Source organism: Xylocopa sonorina, chromosome 18 (genome assembly GCF_050948175.1).
Source record: "Xylocopa sonorina isolate GNS202 chromosome 18, iyXylSono1_principal, whole genome shotgun sequence".
Taxonomy (NCBI): Eukaryota; Metazoa; Arthropoda; class Insecta; order Hymenoptera; family Apidae; genus Xylocopa; species Xylocopa sonorina.
Window position 1 is genome coordinate 3,826,198 of NC_135210.1, and position 24,550 is coordinate 3,850,747.

Below are 24,550 nucleotides of genomic sequence, written 5' to 3' on the forward strand. Positions count from 1 at the left end.
TACTCTTATATCGAATTTGAAACGAACGTACATGGCAAAACAAAATTTGCTTTACGTGTCCACGAAATAGACGTTTCGTCTACTGGTTTAGCATTAGCAGAAAACCGTAACTAGCAATTCTTTTCACGTTGTAACTGCCGTTAACATAGGAATCGTGGTAGCAACCTACACGACCTACGCGTAGAAGCTACTACACATTTCAAATCGTCCTGCCATGTCTGATTCTTCGACTACTCGAAACGATTACACTCGACGAACAACTGCGATTAATTTGCATTAAAAGAGGAAAAAAAGAAGATAAGCTACGCGAATGAAAGCTCGATTTGGAAACTTTTTCCACGGCGATTTACATCGTTGCAAACTCATTGGTAAGACGCGTTTTCCTTCACCGACGCAAACATTCAGCGCTGAAACGCGGAAGTGCACTTAAGTTTCGTCTGAAACACTCTATCTCTCTGTGCCTCTTAAACGAACAGAGCAGAAACAGGATGTACAGACAAAGGAATTCAAATATGTCCCTCTGCGACGCTAGACTACATACATTTTCATGTACATCTTCGCAGAAGCTACAATTCCCAACCAAAGGTCACTCAACGAGTATTCCAATGGAGTCGATAAAATCGTTCGACATTTTAAACGCGCTGGCATTTACAAACGGAAAAGAGGGACGCGGGTACTTTTATCTTCGACTGGAAAATAGCAATGCAATCGAGATAAGCGTAATTGCGTGTACGTACTTTTATGAATTTTGACAAAAAAACGATCGACAATGTATCAGCCTGTGGTATCTCATTTATGACGAACGATAATTATTTTCTTGGTATCGTTTTCCACGGTCTCCACGTGTAATACTCGTCGTATAGACACGAGTGTTAAATGTCTTCGAGAATTCACCTTTGAACTTTCCCATGGTTCGTATCGCAACTAAAATAATTGCCAAACGATAAATTTACTTTTACGATCCCTCGAATTTTCCATTTTCCTTGCAGACATTTTAAAGGACGTACGCAGACCCGTACTTCTAAATTTCATATTCCAAAGATACAACCACCGCATCGCAATCTCTTATTAGATTTCCACGCTCATCTGACGCGGTGACAATGGTACCAGGCGTTGTTTTTTTTTCAAAAGAACACATCGTCCACGTAGAAGCGCCGTTTCTGTAGTTCCGCGGAAACTCGCAGAAACTCGTCGTGTTCCAGGAATATTTTCCATCTTGGTATCACTCGGATTCAGAGAACACAGCGACACTCGACGAATAGAAAGTAGACGCCACCGTTTCTCGAAACAGTTGTTTATTCTTAGAATTGAACTTTATAAATTACCGTGCTCCAAAGAGGGAACACTCCCGGGTATTTCAACGTCGAGAGAAACCGAATTAGTGGAACGTACCCGTTTCCGTTCGTTCCTTACTTTACAGCGTTCCCTTAATTATCCTCGACGCTCTTAACGTTCGACCCCCTCGGTGTCTCCAGTTTAATCATTCGTAATTTCGACTGAAACCAAACTTTCTCGATAGGATGGAAGAAGTAGTCGATGCTGTTGGTTGGATATCGGATGGAATTTGAAGGGTTTTCGCGTGCAGAGGAGAAATGGGAAACTGTTTAGCCGTTGTTCGAGGGAAACGCCCTGGCTGGTGGTCGTAGGAGCAACAAAACGTGGGAAAGAACGGGCACGGTTAGTTCTCATAGATAAGAAGCCTCTCGTTTGTAATAGCTGCTGCCCACTGGGCACATTCGCGTCTCCCTGATACACACCAGCGTGCGCGGCGGCGAGTGAATGCCTTATCGTTTGATTCGCTTCGTTCGCTGCTCGGTAGAGAAAGGAAGGAAATCGCGTGTGCGCGGCACGACTCGCAGAGGAGAATACAACGACGTAGCGGAATTCGTTGGCTAGAATGGATTCGATATTCTTGATTGCGTACCGTTACACTGGAACGATCTCCGCGAGCGTGCCGTCGAGAAAGTTGCGCGGACAGATGCAGGCCAATCGGCGACGGTAGGCAGATCACGACGCGAGACATTTGTTTAAAGCGCTGGTTCACCACTGAACGATATCAGTCGTGCAGATTTTTCCTTTCGAAATCGTCGTCGAAATCGTAGAAACGAAGGCTGGGATCTCGTTGAAAAAGATTGAAGTTTGGGGAGCAGCGAGTCGTCGAAGGAGTTTGTCCACCGTCGAGGCGATTCAACGACGAATTTGCTCACGGTTAATAATAGTTCGAGCAATGAAAGTAGTCGGACAGCCTATTGGGTAGCACAGGTCAGGTGCTCGTAGAAAGTGAACCGTGTACTTGGAACTCGGGAACGAGAATGAAAACGTGAACGCAACCAGTGTCTAGCCTGCCTGGTTATCGAAACGTGTCCCGCTATGTATTACAACCGACGACGACCATCGTCCACGATTCGACGGCAGCCGAATCGGTTGCCTCGACTGGAGAATCCTTATCGCGGCGACGGCGATAACTTTGGTATTCCGTGGCTGATTTTCCATCGAACGAATGGAAAACGTGATTGTCCGTATCGGCTGGCACGCCTCTGGATACGTAATCCCCGATATTACAAGCCTCGATGAGAGTTATTAACGGAGAAACGGTTTCCAAGCGAGTCGATCGGTGGAAATCGCTCGAACGGAAATCCGAGGCACGTGATTTCCTTCTGTGGAAGGAGGCAGAGAACGTTTATCAGTAAAAACGACACGCGACCGTTCTTTTAATAAAATCATACGCCTCGGTGGAGTTGTGGAACACACTTGATCCCGTTCAATTAACAGATTTCAGTGATTCGATTATAAAACAGTTTCCCCTTCGACCAAGTGGAGCGCGATCGATAGATTGGCGGCGAGCAGGGGGGAGGAGGTGGTCGTAGAAACGGGCTCGGCCTGGATCGATGTAATTTTATTTGAAATGAACCTTTCAACTTAACGAACGTAGTAATTTTCGAGCAACTCCGGAAGGAGGCAATAAAAAGCGTTCAACTTTCAAAAAGAAGTATCCACCGTGGAATGTGCAACGAGTTTTCCGCCTGAAAACACTCCACGCTTTCCCACGTCCGAATCGTTCACCGAATCGCAAAAACCACAGCGAATGCGATTCGACGTGAAACAGAGACCAGGCGCATCTGTAAAAACGAGGTAAACACGATATTCGCGTTTGCGCCACATTCGACTCTCTCTATCTCTCTCTCTCTCTCTCTCTCTCTCCACCTATACGAAACCTAATAAATCGGAGTGCATAATCCCATCGATACAATTACGTTTACCTACTCGTAATTCATCGCTCGTTTAATTAAAATCAAGTAGAACCGCGCAACTTTTTCACCTGCATTTCGACCGCGATGCCATCGAATCGAACGAAAATTTGATCATCAAAAATTCATCGCTCGTGAAAGCCAACATGTACAACGAAGACCAGGATTTTAAGCAAATAACTTATTAACGCTCTAAATGTACGAATATCACAAATGATTCCAACTCGTAATCGCGTACTTTTTCCCAATACCCTCTTCGATCCACTCGATTTTCTACCAGGCTTTCGAAACATCGCGTCGTTCGATTTCGCAGCAGGTACAAGGGGCGTGAGGGAGGAGCGGGTAGAGAGAAAAGAAAAAGGAAGACGAAACGAGAGAGAACGTAACGGGGTCGAGAAGAAGGTATCGAAACGAATTCGTAACACGTGTCGTCGGCATGCAAGGCTCGTTGCGTTCGATGGCTAACCGTGTGCGCGCACCATACAGGCCGAATAACGAATGAATCATACGGGCTCTCGCCGCGCGGTGTACGCACGAAACCGCGGTTCACTTTCTCCTCTCAGACCCGTCCTCAATTATACGGAGCCGAGACCGAGGCCCCGTGTAATTATACGGGTGAGGTAGCACACAACGAGCAGCCGCAGCAACCTAGTGAATCGCGCGTAATTTCTTCTCCACTCTTTTTCTTTTTTCTTCCTCTCCTCATTTCGGGACGGGAGACCCCTTTCACTCGCCTCGCGTCACCGAGACCCAGTTTTCTTCCGGTCGAAATTAGTGAAACGAGCATTTTCTTACGTCCACCGGCGGCGACAAACCGCCTCGCCGCTTTCTATTTCTCCGCTCGACCGATATCTTCCGCGTGCTCGCGTACACTCGCGTAGTATCTGCACGCGACGCTGCACCGTCGAGGGAATTGTCTAATAAAGGGAATCGTATCCACTAACGAATGGGCGTGCAAGCTTTATCGAACGGACGCGAATCGATAACTCGTTGTTAGCGAGCGTTTGTACCTACCCCGAGCTATGAGGAATACGGAAGAGGTCTCGAACAATCCTCGTGGAGGGTGGAGAATGTTTGTGTGTATACGTGCATGATAACTGTTGAAGAAACAATTTCAGGTAATAAAAGCTGGGTTTAAATGGTCATTTAACGCGAGAAGCATTCGTCGAGTGGAAATAAATGATACGTGAACTCTTGCTTAAAGGCGAAAGTTTGAATGGTTAAAGGGTAAAGGACGCGGTGAACGAACAATTTATCGCAGCACAGTATAATATATTAAAACGGTTAAGTTTATTAGCAACGTGGAAACGGTGACGTCTAATTCATTTATTGATCACCAGCGAGCAAACAACAGGGAATTAATCTAGTTTTATAGCCCTATCATGAAGCTTCGCGAAAGTTTTAAGTAGCTGGCTGCGCTTTCCGATAATTACTCTGCTACCAAGTTTTTCAATTTAATTCCTTTATAAGATATAACAGTAGCATCCGGAAAGTTTGTATTTATAAAATACGGTAAATCTCCCGCCCTCCTCGTTTAATGTCCGAAACTTGGGAGCGGAATGGAACTTTTATACCGGACCGAGTCAACGATTTAGCTCGTTTGTCTTATCTGCGGACAGTGACAATGGCAGAAGTGGAAAGCGATTAAAACAAAAGAGTGGAGCAGAAGTGGAGACAGTCGGACGAGATGAAAGAATTATCATCTACCACCTATCGGTAAGATAACATTAATAACTTTACCAAGTATGAGAAAATACATTTCGCAGCGTATTTTTTCGTATATTAAAATATATACATCGCTATAAATTACTCGGATACGATAAAGATTCCTTGGCATACTTAAATGTAATTACCGTCAACTTTCGAACGGAAACAAATTACCTTCGACCATAAATCATTCGAATTCGTAACAAAGTTTAAAGGGAACAATGCTTTCAGACCTCGAGGACTTTCAAAGGGGATCGAATGTGTATACTTTCCGCGCGATCGAAGATACGAAAAACAACTCCCGACGTTGAGAGGAGGATGAAACGAAGAAAGTGGAGGACAATGATGACGAGGGAGTGTTCTCTGCAGGAGGAAATGACGGGCGTAGCGCCGTGGTGTCGAATAGTAAAAGTTGGAGAACAATGGATAAACGGAATGGTACAGCCGAGACCTTTCAGGCAATCGGGTAACTGGCAAAAATCATGAAACACAATGAGATAGAAGTACGCCCTCCCTTCTGGCTCTCTTCGCGATTCCCCACGTTCCTCCGAGTATTCTCTGGCATAACCACTCGTGCACCGAACGCGCCTGCGCCCCGGCACACCCACTTGACCCCGAAGTTAAAAGAAATTAAATTATGTAAGTATACTTTAATGCGCTCTCCAAACCGCCAAATGATCTTTATAAATCCGGTCCGCTGGTCTAAACTGAATTAAAATCGCGAAACGGTTCACGGCCTTTCAAATGCCCACTTAACATCGACGATATTTAGAAGATATAATAAATTCGCGCAACCTGTTCAACTTGAACCAACGCGTTAATGTCACTGATTATCGCTGATGTTGTCACAGGACCATTCTAGAAATCATGTCGCACAATAATGTACAAAATTTCAAATCGATTGATTCATTTCTTCCTCAAAGATAATATCAACCGTTAATATCCAAAATTTTTTTAAAAATTTTCGAATAGAATAATTTAAAACTTTTACACTAGCAGAAATTGTACATGTTGCATCCAATTAGAGGGTAGGGATCGTTCATGCAAAAAAAAAAAAAAAATTGAAAAACTTGACATTAGTGAGTTGCACGGGAAATAAACGTATACCGCCATCTAGCAGCGTTCTACTGAAATACAAGAAGAGTTACTATCGATCAATGATGGCAATGTCATCGTCTTTGTTGTTTATCATTTCAAATGAATGCAAATTAACGTATCGTACACTAACTCTAAAATTAAACTTGTTTTGAGAAAGAAAACAAGCTCCCTGAATATACAAACATTTTAATGGCATACCTTGTAAATTGTCCAGCATGTATGACAGCAGCTTGTGAGTTCCAGATGGTTCTCCATACAACGCCAGTATTTCCTTGCTGAGTGGATTACCCTGAAGTCCAAGCACTTGTAACTGGAACAATTTACCTAGTTCATATGGTAACACGCGGAGGTAATTTTGGTTTAATAACAATTCTCTGAAACATAAATAATATCTAAATGAACAATATATACATAAAGTATTTACAATTACGCTTTCACAATTACAAACTACAATAAATATTAAACAATTTATATATATACATGTAAACATAAATTATACCTGAGGTAGATGAGATCCCCCAGTTCAGCTGGTAAACTGCGTAATTTATTACTACTGAGATCTAAAGTGCGTAAATTGACTAAACGTCCGATCTCAGATGGTATCCTTTGTAAACTATTATCGTTAAGATACAAAGCTGTTAAGTGTGTCAGTTGCCATAAATTTGGGCTTAAATTCCTTATACTGCCTGTTATCTCCAACTCTGGCCAATAAGATTTCTTTCCAGAGTTCGCATCCTCCGTAGACATGAAGGTATGAGTACGACGGGGATTAGAATTTTCATACTTGTCCTTATGGTTGCGAGACATCTTAAATCCTAAAGACATTAGATTATTATTATACTATTAAATAAAATAAATGTAGATACAGTAAGGTACATTTAAAATTTAACTACATATTTAAAACTTTGTATCGATAAATAAGATCACTTTCAGAAATAAATGTGTCGTTGGTAGCTTTTTAATTTTGTTGCAAAAATTAATTTGCAAGTAAATGATTAATATGGAATTGTAAACCATAAATCCTAACATTCTCTTTAAACTAACAGCAACGATATAATATACATTAAAGTTTGACATGAGATAACATGTCTGCACACATTAGTACAATAATATATTTAACACAACTACATTATTTTTCATTCTACTTGGACATATCCATAATATTAATTGACGTTATCACAATGTTATACAAAATGTCTGTAAGACAGATGATATGGACTTTAACGTAAAGGAATATCTTTTGAGATTAATTTTGAATAATATATTAAACTATTTGACACCTAACCTTATCTACTACTTTCTTATTATGCGTATAAAAATAACAGCTCTATCGTTAAAAATATTCTATCATTTTAGATTAAAAAGGAATGGAACTGTGTTTGTTATTTGTTATGTTAATATTCTGCTAACATAACTAAAACATGTTTTGATGATAAAAAGATACTAGCTATTTCATATGCATAACTAAATATCTCGTATTACTTGGGGATACTTTATTCAATTTGGTATACAACATTTATTTGTTACTTATTCGTTGAAAGGAACTTTATAACCTATGAAGTAAAAATGTAGATTGCTGAATGCTCGATACCTAAAGGACGACTTCGTTACTTCCTACAAACGTATGACCAAAAAACACACGATAGGTGTTGATACAATTTTTAAGTGATGCCTTAAAAATTAATACATTTTTTAAATGCGAACGATCTTTCATTCCTAAACATCTCATATGCTCCGCGTAAGTTTCCGTGTTAACATACATTTCTCAAACCGGATAGTTTCCCTACCTTTTAAATTTAATAGGAAACCCGAAGGAAACTGTTACGCACCTTCATCTACCTCTTGGCACACACAAAACGCACGATGTGTTGATACCGAGTGAAAATTTACGCGTAAACAAAACTACCTTCACAAACACAAATCCTCCATTTATCAACTGCACTGATCGCAAACTATAAATGATCCTGATTGGCAGCGTTACCGCCGAATCTTCCCGAACCGACTGATACAAGAGAATGATCGCCTTACACTGAAATTCTCCTAAAATAGGGGAATCTCTCTAGGAATTTTCGAAAGTGCACCATTCAACAGTAATTCCACGAACATCTTACCTGCCTCTCGAGGAACACGTTGAAAAACGACACGTCCATCTATGACTCGAGGTTCTGTGACGCAGTCTATAACAATACATGCGTACAGCTCGTTTGAATTTCCGACTTGTGGTTTAACCAAATTTTAACACCACTACGCGAATAGCAACAGCACTATGAGAATCGACAATACAAGAGATACTTGTGTACGAAATTATCCACGTATCTAGGAATCCTTGTCCAAGGGGAAATCAGATTTTATTAAATAAACTTCTATTCCGCGGTTCACCTACGACTGCAGCGTCCGACCGCTTGTGTAACACTAAACAGACGCAGGCGAGCAACCGACGAATAGAAAATAACTTTGTCGAGTGAAGTATTTCCTGATTGGTTGACAGGTTTATTTGGTGATACATAAGCGGTCCAGAATCAATGATGCTTCTCGTACAGACAATCTCTAGAATTTTATTGCTGCGCGTAACGATAAATAAATATGAACTGTTAAGAAGAATTCCACTATTGAACAAAATTATTTACTACTAAACGACTATTCGCACCTGTGTCCCACTACTGTCTTGTTATACGTGTACTTTAACATACTGTTGGCGCTCTCTGCACAAAATACACGAATACTACATCGCTCAAATTATCGTTAACTTTGTGTTCGTCCTAGTAGATTGTACAGCTAGATTTTGTATAAAGAATAACTAAAATATATATGTTACGGAATGTAGGCACGTGTGTTTTTGTTAAAAACGTATGAATCCTTCCTTGAAAACGTTGTTTCACATGTATATGACGAAATATACTTCAAGGGAGACCGATTTACTTAGAAACTTTGCGAATAAAGATGGAATATAGCGTATTTCGGGGTCAGAATAATCTTTGTTATAACCTTTGCTATTTTAGCGTAAAGGGATTGAACGATTTTTTAATCAATTAATTATTTAAATATTACAGACTACTGTAAGGCTGAGAATAGCGAAGACGAAGAGGTGAACGACGATCTACAATCACGATTATATGCTGAAATATATTATGCTTCGAATGAGACAAAAAATGTGGATACAAAATCAAACATTAAATTAGAAACCAATACTGTCGATAATCAGTTGGGCAAAAATGCAATTGCTAGTAAAACTTCTGACTTTAATGATGCCTCTGTAAGAAGTAATTCTAGTAGTGATTGTAGAAAGACGAGTACATCGAATGAATCTGCGGATAATTCTGCATTAATTGAGAAAAATAGTAGATCAGATGGCAAATCTATTTACACATTGAAAGAGACTGAATCATGTAAAAATACAAGAAACAAAGATGATTTCAATTCACCTCATAAGAAAGTGTTGAGAAAACCTGAGGAAAACATAGAATATTCAAAGAACAATAAACAATTAACAATGTGTCATAATGTGGAAGGCTCTAAAAACGTTTTTGATTGTCACAGCACTTCTGTCATCGAAGAAGATGTAAAACCAGAAGTAAAAAGTAATATTGTAGAAGAATCAAAATCCTTGCAACATAAAAACAATGAAACCAAAACTGCAACCGAATATTCCAATCAAAACTTTACAATGCATAACATTGACAATAAAAATAGAAAATATCAGGAAGCTGTGTGTAACGAAGCAAATGTTAATAGCATTTTCAAGAAATATGAATTTTCCAAATCATTAATCAATAAATTATATAGGGAGAAATATGAAAACTTGAAAAAGAAACTGGAAGAAATAGAAGAAGAGAAAGAGAACAATTTAACACAAAGAGGGCAAGCAGGAGTGAATATTGAAAGAAACGATGGAAATCAGTTGCAACAAAAATCTGATAAATATATGGAGCCTGCAAATGAGGTTGAAACAGACACAAGATACAAAATACTCAGTAGAGCTGAAAAAATGCAAAAAGTAGCTAGCTGTGAAGAAATAACTGTAATATCATCAGAATCAGAAAGTGACTCCGAAGAATCCATTTTAGAAGTACCTATTCCACCAAAACCTCAACCACCAGTAATAAATTTGCAAGACTCTGAAGCCTCCGACGATGACACTGATACAAATCAAGAATGTTCTTTTATTATAGAAAGTGAAAATGAATTGGTGAAGAAAGCTAAGAAGAAATCTTCTAAGGCTAATAAGGATTCAAGTAATGCTGTACCAGCTGTAGATCCTAATAATGATGCATCATTAGTGGAAGATATAATGTTAAATTGCACACAAGTACAAAAAGGTGCTTCAAGTCTAAATGAGATAATGGAAATGAGTAAAACTGTTCAATCACAGCAGTGTTTAGATAAAGATACCAGACCATGTACAAAACATAAATCTGTCATAGAAAGTGAAACTCCCACTGAAAGTGTTAGTAAATCCAGTAAACAACTTTTATCTACCAAACACAAAGATAATACATCAGAATCTCAATTACCTCCGAAAACAGTTACAAATAGTAATGTTGTATATGAGAGGGACAAGAATGACTCGATTGATTTTACGGAAGATGTAACAGATATAATGAATTTTCATGAACCTATCGAAATATATCCAAGTAGAAAGAGATGTCGTGAAAACGATGATGAACCTTCGACAAGTGTGAACCAAGCGAGTGATATAGTTAACGAAAGTAAACGTTCCAAAACGAGCAACGAACAGTGTAAGGATAAAGGTAAACCTGGTCAAGATTCATGGGAGGAATACTTTTTTCGTCCTGCATCTGAAAATCTTAAAGCTTTCTACAATGAAACCAGTGGACATGAAAACTTTGATTTCCGTGAAATGCAAAAAAAAATGTCGAGTAAGTAATTAAGAATCTATACAGTATAGTTTATTTAGAAATTTTTTATCCGTAAGTATATTGTACATTTTAATTAAATTATAGAAGATCCACGACTTTGGGCTATTTTAGATGAAGACTTGATGCCTGATCTGGCGAAACGACATAGGTACTGGAATATAAAATGCAATAACTGTCACCAGCAAGGACATCAAAGACATAATTGTCCTGAACCATATAAACCTGTGCGATGTCATATGTGTGGTACCCAAGGACACACAGAAACTCGATGTCCTCAAAAAATGTGCCTCACGGTTCGAATATACACACACATCACAGATAAGAAATATATTATATTATAATAATATATAGTAACCTGTTAATTATTTACAGTGTGGTAGAAAGCAAGGAACATTTAGAAAAACTTGTGAAATTTGCAGCACATTGTATTGTCAGACGTGTAATGCTATAGGGCACAAGTCGATTGAATGTCCAGATCTTTGGAGAAGGTTTCATCAAACAGTATGTTTTAACGTGTTAATTGTGTAAAGAATGTCACAGGATAGATAGACAAAATTATCCATCCTGGAACATCTTATACAGTCTGTACATTTTGTTTCTCTTTATTTCAATTCAATTTCTATGTATTCTAGACACGAACATCCGAGATAAACATCCCCGATAATTTACTTGAAGTTATGAAACCTGCAGATTTACTCTATTGCTGTAACTGCACTAAGCGAGGGCATGATTCTTCTACGTGTAACGAATATCGATGGTCGCAACATTTTCCAACACCGGCGTTTGTATCTGATTACGTAGGCGGACCAGAATACGAAGTTCCTATTAATGCTACAGAGGATGTAATACCATTAACAAGGAAAAAAAAGAAAAGGAATACAACGTTTCTCGAAGGCGAAGATGACCTTGACAGCTCTGCTGTTATATATTCATATGGGACGTTTTTTACCAAGAAAGCTGATACTGGTCAAGAAATAACACGAAAACTTAACAATGACCAAATTCGTCACCGTTTGACACACCTTATAAAAGGTCGGATTTCACCAACGTTTCTAGATCACTTAACGAAACTAATTAAGTTTGAAATTAGAATCTATTACGACTCAAGGAAGGAATTAATGATAAGAGTCCGATCTATAACAAAGTGTACCCAACACTTGACTGAAATCTTTGTCTTTTGGCTCAAACTTGAAGCTGAGGACGAACATCTGGATATATATGTAAATCTTCCCCGTGGTACAAGAAAAATGTATAAATTATTAACAGAGAAAGTTAAGGAATTAGACAAAAGTTTTCCAGATCCAAACTCTCTTTGCAAAAAAATAAATCGATTAAGAGCTGAAACATCGGGTTCTGTATCACAGGCACTAGTGAGCCTTCAAAGCACTTTATTGAAGCAGTATCATACAAAGCCTACATTTAGTAAACAAGTAAGAAAACTAAAAAGAGTCATGAATGTCTTGCAAAACAGTCCACTCTCTGAAATAGCTATTGCACAATATCTCAACATTATTGTGCTTTATAATAAAGTATTCTTACCTCGTACACTGACAAGCATTGAATTAAAAAATTTTTTACGCGAATACTACAAACCTGTTAAAAATGTACCGTACAAAGAAAAAGAGAATAAGAAAACTAAGAAGCAAAAGAAGCAAGAATCTAACGCCTTTAAAAAGTTTATAATAGATTTACAAAAGTTCAACAATACTAGACTTACTAAAAACAAATGTAAAGAAACAAGTAACAATGAGGCATGTTCGTCAAAGGATGTTCAGACACAGGATAAACCTGTGTCTACTTATGTACCAGTTATGGAAAAAGATCAAGTTAATAGTAACCAAACTGATGTCCAAGCTGTAACATATAATGCAGAGAACGTTTTTACTGAAGCACTTAATGTAGAAAGTAATGTTACCGAATCTGCTAGTACGTGTTTCCATCAAGATCTATACCCTATAAATTCCATGGAGTTGCAATGTGATCAGAGTATTGTACATAATAACGAAATGACAAATGCTGTACAGTACTATCCTGAAACTTTTACAGAACCTACATATGCCAATGCACCGTCAGAGGTAGATCCTAATCTGTCTTGCAGTACAGTAACAATTCCCCCAGAGAGCAACACGAAAAAACCAAAAACGGTAAATCTTAATAATTTAATAGTAATAGATACAAATAATTTACAACAAGAGCAACATCAAGAGCAACGTCAAGAACAAGACAACAACACGATCAGTACCCAATCAAGTACTACTAAAAAGAAGAAATCTAAAAAAGCGAAAAAAGCAAAACAAGATCCTCAAGACAGTTCGAAAGTTAGTGCAAATCAAGTTACTGCACATACTGATGCATCTATAGAAATTACAGCTAATCGAATTATAAATGAAGCTCTTCAATTCAATACACCGTACATGAATAAAGCTGTCGAAGAAGTTAGGAAAAGAATAGAAGATAAAAATCTTAAACAAGAGCATATTAATACATTACAGAGATTGATCAATTTGGAAAACGATCATAGAAAATATGTAAGTTCATTTTGTAATTATTTACATTGAACTTTGCTTTTCAAAGTACAGTTCTAATTATCTTCTAGTGCTAAGTCATTTAAAATAAAAATCTGTTGATATCTAATATGTTAAACTTATCCTAATTTTATTCAAAATACTTTGTATAAAGTTAGCATACAAATTTAAAAGCAAAAGTTAAATCCAATAAATATTAAATTTCAAATAGGATAATGTTATATTGCATATAACTATACATATAGTATAGTTGTATGTGCATTTAAATTATAACATTAAATCCTAAATTTATATGCATACATTATAAATTGAAGATAAATAAATAATCTGAAGGCTTACACTGTAAGACCTATGATAATGGTCTTACGCAACATCTATATTCTTAATTTCTGTTAAGTATAACTTAATAATTTGAAAAGATTCCCTTTCATTAGATGTAAAATTTTAAAGTATACAAATTATGTTTGTATCCACTTCTTTGTGTAAATAAAAAAGAAATTTTATAAAATGAAATATCTATTTCATTTATTTCATCCTATACTATATATTTCTATTACGAAACTGGAAATTTTTGAGCCTGAAATAAATTTCCACAAGAATGGCTAAATAATATAAATTATTATGTATGAAACTGCGCCAAATTAGCACATAGGATACATTAGGGTTAAGTAACATATTATTTCTTTTAATGTCATATACAATACACACGTTATGATCTAACTTTATGATGGCTACAAGTCGACATCAACGTTAAATTCAATCTTCTTTAATTTATTTTTAGTATTTAAAAAAGTATTTGAGTATGTGTTTGCAAACCATTTTATATTTCAAATGTTCAAAAATATTATGAACTATGGACCGAAATTCATATTTTAACCCCATATGTACATATCATTACTATATAGTTAAACATACATACAGTTAACGAATTGTTGTATGAATATAATTTACAATAGCGATGACAAAATAATATACATTTTCATTATTTCTTCATTGGCGGAGGTCCTCCTATAGGTGGTGGTGGCCCGTTCATCGGAGGTCTCATAGGAGCCATGGGTCCCATAGGACCCATCATCGGCCCCATAGGCCCCATGGGCCCCATCATAGGTGGTCTCATACCCATCATTGGTGGCATTGGACCATGTGGTCCCATCATCATCGGTCCGCCAGGACCCATCGGACCACCAGGATGCATTCCTGGTGGTGGCATCATACCTGGTGGGCCCTGTGGCGGTACTCCTGGGCGAGGTCCAAGATTTGGTGGCGGTGGGATTGCTGCCCCTTTGTTCGCAGCAAATGGGTTAGATGCAATTTTTCCAGCTTTAAATGCTGCTGTTGTGGCATCAATTAGATGTTGTGCTTGTTCCTCCATCCACTTTTGGTAGAAGTACTTAACATTATCCTTATGTTTACGTCCTTGACAATGAGTCTTTCGTACACTCGGCGAGTCATGGGTAAGGTACGTGTCACAATAATCACAGTAATATTTTGGCATTGTTCATTTGAACTATTATTCTCGACTGAGTAGCAACAAAACGTTAACTACGAAAGGTTATAAACAAGCGTATCGCGAAACTTCGATTATAACCGTCAATTCTAACTCAGATGGGCAAACTGTATTCTTCGTACGATACTCCATCTGCTGTTAAATATGGTATCAACACACGTGTAGACATTTTGAAATCTACGACACTCGTACGTAATATTATCGATGCATCACAAAACGACAGAAATTAAAATTAAACTTAAAAGTGAAATTATTAATGGATCCATCGATAATTGAATTCAACAGCTATCCAATAAATTGTAAAAGATTTGTCGATAACCTTAAAAATATTACGCTGTCATTATGAACGGAATCATTAAAAAGAACCTATTACAACGAAATCGAAAATATTCTATTCTAAATAGGGTGATGATAGGGATCAATGTATATAACTCTTTATTATATATGTACAATACACTTCTAAAAAACAATCTTACAAATATAGTACTCTTCGAACTATCAATCTTTCTTCTTTGCCATTTTTCGATAAATATACCGGTAATAGAAATAAAATGTGAAACAACTATGTGAATCGTCTAATATGCATAGAGTCTAGATCGATTTCTTCATATGAGTTTTAGAAAGTGAAGGGAAATTCGTATTTATGATTAAAATATTTTATTTATTACCAACTCGTTCAAATTTTTTGGCAAACATAAGTATATTATTATATTTTATTCAGATGAAGTTGGTAGCATTTTCCCTCCGATAATTCAACTAACCATGATTACTTACTTGTTATATGCGGACAGATTTTCGTTGATTTTTGCTACGTTATATCTTGTACGTGTGTGCATCTCTGGTAGTAAAACGAATCTTCTTTTCTTTCTACGTGGTATTAAATCGAATGTCGTGAAGTCCAGGTGCTAAAAAGAAACACAGGTGTGAAAGAAATGTGATTTCATCGTTTTCAACGTAAATGATTCAATATATGCTATTTGTAGATCTAAAATATTCATTAGTGTTAATTGTTGTTTCTACCTACCAGCTCTATCATCTTGGATTGAAAAAGTTAACCTTATAAAATAAATTAACTGCCCCTATATATGAAATGTAAGTGCAAGCGCTGACGTTCCTCCCCCTAGCAAGTCAAGTTTGATATTAAAATTAGTGCAAAAAACCGGGCCCTTATATACCCAAACGTGGCAGCAGCAGTTAACCAATCAGATCGCTTCTACTCTAACTGGTTAACGAGTTCGCCCGCGAGCGATCTGATTGGTTAACCGCTGCGCCTACGTTGGGTATATAAGGGGCTGATTTTTTCGCACAATCCGCAGTGTTAATCTTGACTCGACGCGGGAAGGAAGGAGGAACGAAGCAACGCCAGTTCATTAATCTCTCAAGAAGTCTAAGAAGAAACTTCTGAAGAATTCTACAAATCTACTGGGGTTCACTAAACATATAAACTGTACTTTTTAGTACAATAAAAATGTAGGAATAAAATGACTCTCCTTCAAGATATTTACAAGACCGTCGAGATTCTCTGACGATACTATACGAGAGAACCATTAGCTACGCAACAACTGTCATCTCGCCAAATTGGTGAATACAATTTATTGTATATTTGTTTTTGCCTGTGATACATTTGCGTTTGAAATAGAGATTGTGTTAATGTTCGAATGCGCACGCGTCGAGATTCGAATCCCTCGTTGAATAAAGTTTAAGCTGTAGCGTGGTATAATTTCAATATAGTTGAATGAATGATTAATTATTTATTCAATACAGTTGAAATGATTAAAATGAGAGTTTATATACGTCACAATGACCAATAACGATTAGAACTGTAGTAGTAGAAATATTTATGAAGTAGTATTTATGGCGATTTTATGGTACTATTGAATTTATTATTAAAAAAGAATTATCTTAAAGATGAAAGGTGAATCATTTATATTATTTCTTAATTGATTCATCGTGTGGTAGAATCTAAATTTATTGGAAAAGAAAGATAATTTTATTTCGTTCTATTACAATAGTCTTTATGGTAGCCATAATGGATCAGAAATTTTCGACCAATCACGTTCAAGCTTTCAAAGCTCTTCCAGGCTAGTTCAAGCTTACATGCGAGTGGCGTCTCTTTTCGTCCTTCCTCAATTTTAATATTTTCAAGTTAGAAAAAACGTGTTGTAGTAGTTAAATTATCAAAAAAGTGTGAAAATATATCTTCGAGAACGATTTGTGATAGTTTCTGATACAAATTTCCAACGATATACGGTGAAATGTGAGTTGAAATATTCCTTCCTTTCGATAGTTGTTTTCGCCTCGAAACAAAGAGATTTATTGCATTAATTTCGTTCTCTCGAAAAGAATTCGAGTATTTCAGTACATAATGTATTGCAATATTCATAATTAACATGTTATCGATAATAAAATAATATTTATAGCAAAATATTATTTATGTCATATTTGTTATACACGTAGATATATATATGCTACGTTCGAGTGCCTTCGTCCTCGTTCGTGCGCCTTCGCGCTCGATCGGGCGTCTCCGGGGCGTGCGGAGAGTGGAATCGGCAGTCAGTTCGTGTCGTCCTCTACTGGTGGTTAGACGTGCCGTACTCTGCTACCGATAAAACGTGTCTCGACAAGTTTTTGCTTTCAAGGTACGTTCATACGCTTGTTTATCGACTGTAGTATTCTCAGTTACTCTTCTATTATGCTCTTGTTCTGTTATTAACATTCCTTAATCATTGCATACTTGATTAACTATTTATTGAACATTATCATTGTAAATATGAATTTATCTTTGAATTTTCTTTACGCTTTTCCTTTTATTACGCGCTTCATTGTTCGTAATTGTCCTTAGTACGTCCTTTCGGGGTACGTACACACGCTTGCTTATCAACTGCGTATATATGCGTAGTATTGCGTAGTATTCTCAATTACGATTCTATTATCCTTTTGTTCTATTACTAACTTTATTTAATCATTGTATGCACTTGATTAACTATTTATTGAACATTATCATTATAAATATGAATATATTTTTGAATTTTCTTTTTGCTTTTCATTTTATTATTCGTTTCATTGTTCATAGTTGTCTATAGACTTTGTTTGAATTTTGAAAATATGATTTATGAACTCGATTATTATAAAATCTTAATATAACTATTTATACATTTGTATATTTGTTCTAATTGTTTTGTTTCGTTCTGTTACAGATTTTTAATCAGATATCTTTCAACTGATGGACATAATAAGTAACGAAGATCACAATTAATAATTGATTAATGGCAAAGGATATCCTGCATGGAGAGATGGTAATATTATTCAGAGTGGTGTGCCGCAAAGACTATTAGAAGGTTCAACGTATCGTATAAATTTATATTACTTTTTTATTAATCGCTTGGAAACATTTGATATGTGATTGATTATGAACACATGATGTATGTAATAAGAGATATGTTACTTGTTTAATAATTACTTTCGCAAGCAATTTTAAGTATTTATAATATATAATACAGCTTATTAATTATGAATAGTAAATATGTTTTAAATTATGATACAAATACTCGTAATAGATTTTTTATAGATCAATCATGAATTTTTTAATGTGCTCATTTATTTATATGTAGATATTTTTGCATAGTTCGACAATTTAAATAGAAAATAATATTTTTTTTAACAAACGCTCGATTAGGAAAAGATGAAGAACAATAAGAAAGTAAATTGTGTGTTGTTTTTATTTACCCCTTGTTCCCCCTTTAACAATGTTTTTCTTTCAGAAAATTTTAGTGACCGCGCGCAATGCGGTCGGTAGAGTCAGTGTTTGTTGCGTTAAATAATTTTTTAGAGCACAGCTGCTCTAATTTTAATTACATTTTTTTTTTATAATATTCATACGCGAAAGAGTAGAGTCAGTGTTTGTTTCGTAAATGGCAATTACATTATAGTCATTTATTTATGTATTTTTTTATACTTAATTTTTTTTTTTAAATATCTGCTGCCTCGGTATTAGAGACAAATTGCTGCTTACCTAAAGGATCTAGCTGTGCTTCAAAAGCCAAAAATGTAAGTAACATAACTGTAGTTAATTTGACACATTAAATTAAATTGATAATTGAAGATTTTAACAAGAACTTTAAAAGGTCAAATTATAATAACATGGTTTCTGTTTCAGATTTCCAGCTATGTCTGCGATGGATTCATCCTACCATTTCTACCCTGACGACAACGTTCATGATGTCCTCTTAGAGGTAAGCAACATTTCTTAACATTTATTCTTAACTGATTCATTGTATGGTAACATGAATTTTAATTCATAATTTGACTTTCTTCAGGCATTTTCAATTTCTACGACGACTTCACTGGAGCAGCAGCAGCAGCAGCAGTAACAGCAGCAGTTCCTCCAGACGTCAGCAGCATCTCCGATGACTTCTATTGAACATCATAAGCATCTCTGATGACATCTTCGAGACATCAGCAGCATCATCGATCTACGGTCGGTGAGTCGCATGCCTTTAAGTTCCTCTGGTCACTCAACATGTCGTAGGATGAAAGGTCCAAATCGGCACGGGTGACTGGTTGTAATTACGTAAAATTTCTTTTATGAGCATAATGACCATGGATATACTCCTATATCCATGAGTAGTAACATTTATTTTGTGTATTATATATTAGCTCAGGATAGGTTTTCTTGCACTTCGCGTTTTTAAATGTAACAATATGATAATAGTAATATTGATAATTATTAAATAAATAAATACGGGTATTATAATATTCGATGCACATGGTACGAATTTTTCGAAAGTTTTAACTGAGAGTAATATTTTAGATGTTAATATATATGAGAATTAAATATTATGAATAATAATAATTACATATACATGTATACATATATGGGTATTATATATTTTTATGAATAAATAAGTAGTATATATTACAACTGCCTTGTTGTAGCAGTGCGTAGTGGTGAAGTCGAATACCCTCCGACTTCGTTTCTGTGATAATTATAATTATTGTACCATGATGTTCATAAAGTGTATCTAATGCTTTAGTCATTTAACCGAATTTGCATTTATTGAAAATTGAATACATGAAATATATGATAAATATATATGATAAGTATCATATATATGAAATATATTGTAACTTTATAGTATAGCTTTTGTTGTATAATTAAAGTATAATTAAAGTCTATCTAAGTCAATACAGTATTTGTATAATTAAAGTCTATTTGTTGGATTACCGAAACTATGTCATACTACACGTGCAAGAAAACATTTTGTGTCGAGTAGATTTTGAAATCAAAGCATGGGGCTTGAATATTATTTTCATATCTTAGAATGATTGCTTTGATGACGAGATCGCTCGAAATTAGTACATTTATAATTGTGTGTCTACATATGTATATATATATAAATGTTCTATATTAAATATATATCGAATTAAATACTCGTCGAGACAATGAGAGAGGCACTTCCCATTTCCTTCTATCATTAAATGTACGGGATGTAACAATTGATTTTAAATTTAATTTTAATATCGAATTTAACTATAATTTGAAATTTAATTTTGAATTGAAATTCAATTATTCTTGTCAGTCAATAAATGAACTTTTTGCGTTCATCGTCGAGTAGCGAAGTGTTCCCACTATAGCGTCCCAGTATTGGCCTCTACCCCGTTGCGTAAGGCCCTTGGTTATTCCAAAAGGCAGACGGGGTAGTCCGTCACCCCCACCGAGGGCTTCGGTAGTGGTGGACTGCGTACTAGATACTGCACTGGGTTCACTGCCGGCTGATTGGGCGTATCCCAATCCCTGCCTCAAGGGAGGTCGTGCCTGGGTGTCACCGTCGGCACCTGGTCACGTTAAACATCTCGCGGACGTGAAAATACGTCAAATGGTACTGGTGGCTGTAGTAGTAACCTCCTATGTGTTTGCTTTGCTTCTTTTTGAGATTCCATGGGGGGGGGGGGGGGTCCGTTTCGAAGGAAGGGTTACATCCGAAAGGATGTCGATAGTTTCTCACTCACTTTGTTCGCGTCGCGCCGCGCTTTTGTACTCACATCTGTACGTTATAATGTTAAAATGAATTGTGAAGCTTCTCTTTCATGTCTCGAGGAAATATTTAATAATTGATAGTTAATTTTACGCTGCATAAAGTAAGTTGAAGTAGTTTATCGTTGCCGATATCGCGTCCCAGTACGGGCGCCCTGCCCCGTCCGTAAGGCCCTCGGCTATTCCGAAAGGCAGACGGGGGAGCCCGCCACCCCCACCAAGGGTATTGGTAGCTGCGGATCTCGCTTAGGGGTTCGTGGCGCGCTAATTGAGCGTATCTCAATTCCTGCCTCATGGGAGGCCGTGTCTGGAATGTTAGTCGATTACATTCTGGTCACGTTAACCATTTTCGCGGACGCGAAAATGCGTCAACCACGCTGGTGGCTATACCGGCAATCTTGTGTATTTTTTACTTGATCATTTCTAAGATCATGAGTACAGATCGTGTTTGAGTTAGGATTGAAAATAGAATTCTTTACACCTCCATGCAGTGTAATAACTATCAATGAATAACTTGATATGTGAATAAATAAAATAAAACAGTAGGAACCGAAGTACGGTTGATATGTGTTGTTGCTTTTATACTAATCATGATATTTAGATCAGGATTTTCAGCTTCCTTTTCCGTGTTCGTTGCCAGGACCCCATTCACGTGCCCATGTGCTACTTGGATGGGGAAAAGGTGATGGGCATGATGATTCCCCACTAGTTTATAAGATTTTTTTGGAATCTGATGTCTTAATGTATTGTACGACGTATTTACCACACGTGTGATTAGACTGTGGGAATACGTACGTTTTTAATAAACATTAACTATTGCATTCATTCCATGAAATATTATATATTATTACATATAATAATAGTAGTGTGCAACGATCGGTAATATCCCTCAGATTGCAATAGATTGAAAAAGTGTGAGATAGTATGCAAGTTCGCGACTATTCCGTGTGTTGTATGTATGTGTTGGTATGAGTCTGTTGCCATTTTTTAAATATAGCGTTCGGTAGGACAGGTAGTTTACTCTGGTATGATTGTGTGATAGATTTAAGTAGGTAGGGCCGGGCAGGTTGACCACAGTCACCGATCGGGCAGGCGGCTTTTTTTTTCGCGTGGTTCAACCTGTTTCAGGAAATCTTATTTGAATGATCGACGGTAAAGCTGGCGTGAACGGAGAATGCCGTTCGCTACTGGCTCTACCCTATCGATTTTTCGAATCCTTCGCGGTCGCGGTCGCGGTCGTGGTCGAAACGAACGTTTACTGCTCGAGATTTGGCACGTTTTGCACGAGCAACGATTTCTTAAGTCGTTGCTCGTCTTGCGTGCCGTTAGCTGTCTCGTTTCATGTTTTGATTCTTTTTTTGAGTCATTTTTTGGTTTGCGACTAGGGAATCTCGAGCTTAGATATAAGTTTCAGGGTCCTGGGCTTCATGCCCGAAGAAAGAAGAGGCTATATGCCGAAGAGGCCCGGAGAAGAGGGCAACTACTAATGACTATGCATTCAGAGGCAGGCAACCCTCTCGATGCAGAGTCATTGCTTGTCAGTAGTTTGTCATTATGCTCGTATTTGTCTAGCCAGCAGAGCTTGCTGGCCCACCAGATGTTGGGCGAATCGCGTTTTCAATTATAGTGTTGCGAATAATTAATTACGGTTTCAATTAGAGTTGCGATTATCTCCAGATCGCGATTGTTATTAGAGTTGCGATAAATTCCAGGTCGCGATTTTTCTTAGAGTTGTGTATTAATTAATATATCGCGTTTTGAATTAGAGTTGCGTAAAAATGATAATCGTGATTGCTCTTTTAGTGTTGCGAATCATGAGATCGCGATTGTTTTCTCAATTTATAATTATTGTTTCTTAATATTTGCTTCGTGTATATGATTAAATTGTATTTGATATTTCTTCAATTGTTTAGTCCATAATTCCATTTAGTGTTGCGATAATGAATGACGCGTTTTACACGATAGTGTAGCGTTCAACGTAATGCCCAAATCTTCCACTAACATTGTGGAATCACACTTGAAAGGTAATGTGGAAATAATATAAAAGTACCTTAATTAGTGTTGCGAACATAAAGTTACGAATTATAAAAAAGGCCCTGTCAATTTTGGCAGGCAATTTTCGCGATATTTTTGCTCATTTCTTTCATGACTGTTTCATAAATGGAAGTATGATCTTGCACTTAGAGTCACCTACGTAGCTGAAAAAGCTACATTGCACTATGGTGACATTGCACCTAAGTAGATCATTTCTTCTAAAATCTAGTTTATTAGTGTTGCGTATTTAAATTCTGGGTGCATAAATTAGATTTTCGAACCATAAAAAGCGTCCTTAGGTGACTGCTCGCGTATTGCTTTTTTATGACGCACCTCGCGATTAATTAATATTACGAATTATAAAGAAGGCCCTGGCAAATTGCCAGGCAATTTTCGCGATAATTTCCTCACTTTTTTCTCGGTTGATTGACATATTCCTTACTTTTCTTTCATTTAATGGATAAAAGATAACGAAAAAGATAAAATATTTCACGCATCATTTTTAATGACAATAAAAATTAATTATAATGAGTGTTATGTTTATCTTTATGTCGTTGAGCATCGAGCGTTTGTCATTAAAATATAGAATAATCTGTACATTTGTAAAGTCAGAATTTGTTTAGTATTCGTATGTACTTTTCATGATTGATCTGTAAATGTTCTAGATGTCTTTTGTGTATCATTATTTATGACAGCTTTAAAATTTATTGAGCGTTAAGAACAAAACTATTAATATTTCATTAGAGCATTATTAATTCTTTTTTAATGTTAATATTTTGTATAAATTAAAAATGAATTGTTAGATTTTACTACGCCACAAGACTTATAATATTTCATATGTCAAATGTGTCTTGTTTATCGTTATTGTATAATTAATATTTTATTGGTGTTAATGTTTAATTAATGTGCTTTGACTAATCCATTGAGTAAGTTTGTTTTAGATTCACGATTTTAAGAAGATATTCGGATGATTGAAATAATGCGGCAAGGGAGAGAGTGGTAAATTGGTATAAAATGGTAAATTGAGTGGTAAGCATTTATTTTTATAATACTTATATATTATTATATTATAACAAGCGCCTTGAGGTGGTGCTCTTGTAGTATAAGTAATTAGTGTTCTATTTTTGTACAAGCTTTACAATTACATGATATCTTAATCTTTTGTGTGTTATATATTGTTGTTTCAGATGTTCCAGTGGTCGCAGTTTTTCTTCATATGTTTTTCTTCGTTGGTTTTCTTTCTTGGCGGTGTTAGTCTTTCTTGGCTATTGTAATTTCTTCGAAAAATTGAATTTTCTGTTATCATATACGTGTGTCGCACGTTAGTTTCTTTTGGGTTTGATTCCCCGAATGAGTATTTTGTCTTTGTTTGTGAGTGTATCACATGGATTCAGATCCACTAGATTTTTATACAGGCAGGTTGGAAGATGTATGTTTCTGTTTCTGGATGTATCATGGGTTCAATTCTATTAGATTTTTATATAGGTAGGATGAAACATGTTTCAATTATTAATAGGCAG

General features: G+C 36.4%; 3 protein-coding genes across 6 annotated transcripts in view; 1 reads left to right on the top strand and 2 right to left on the bottom strand.

The window, feature by feature from the left end:
* The window catches only part of LOC143431578 (CCR4-NOT transcription complex subunit 6-like), a 228,061-nt gene extending 219,620 nt beyond the window's left edge, over nucleotides 1-8,441 (bottom strand). The window contains exons 1-3 of one of the 4 annotated variants that reach the window (XM_076908418.1): nucleotides 8,165-8,441; nucleotides 6,553-6,868; nucleotides 6,252-6,427 (exon numbers count right to left, since the gene is read on the bottom strand). In XM_076908418.1, coding sequence (XP_076764533.1) covers nucleotides 6,252-6,427; nucleotides 6,553-6,860 — 484 coding nt within the window. In that variant the 5' untranslated portion in view covers nucleotides 6,861-6,868; nucleotides 8,165-8,441. Of the gene's footprint in view, nucleotides 1-6,251; nucleotides 6,428-6,552; nucleotides 6,869-7,840; nucleotides 8,071-8,164 lie in introns of those variants that run through there. The other 3 variants (XM_076908417.1, XM_076908419.1, XM_076908416.1) reach the window with 3 other exon arrangements.
* A 323-nt stretch (nucleotides 8,442-8,764) lies between these two features.
* On the top strand, nucleotides 8,765-13,962 carry LOC143431477 (uncharacterized). The gene is made up of 5 exons (XM_076908249.1): nucleotides 8,765-9,015; nucleotides 9,104-10,930; nucleotides 11,015-11,223; nucleotides 11,303-11,431; nucleotides 11,563-13,962. Exons 1-5 carry the CDS (start codon nucleotides 8,994-8,996, stop codon nucleotides 13,486-13,488), a joined length of 4,113 nt encoding a protein of 1,370 aa, XP_076764364.1. The 5' UTR covers nucleotides 8,765-8,993; the 3' UTR covers nucleotides 13,489-13,962.
* A 296-nt stretch (nucleotides 13,963-14,258) lies between these two features.
* On the bottom strand, nucleotides 14,259-14,988 carry Snrnp-u1-c (small ribonucleoprotein particle U1 subunit C). The gene has a single exon (XM_076908221.1). The coding sequence runs from the start codon at nucleotides 14,948-14,950 to the stop codon at nucleotides 14,438-14,440; it is 513 nt and encodes a 170-aa protein (XP_076764336.1). The 5' UTR covers nucleotides 14,951-14,988; the 3' UTR covers nucleotides 14,259-14,437.
* Between the last annotated feature and the right edge of the window lie 9,562 nt (nucleotides 14,989-24,550).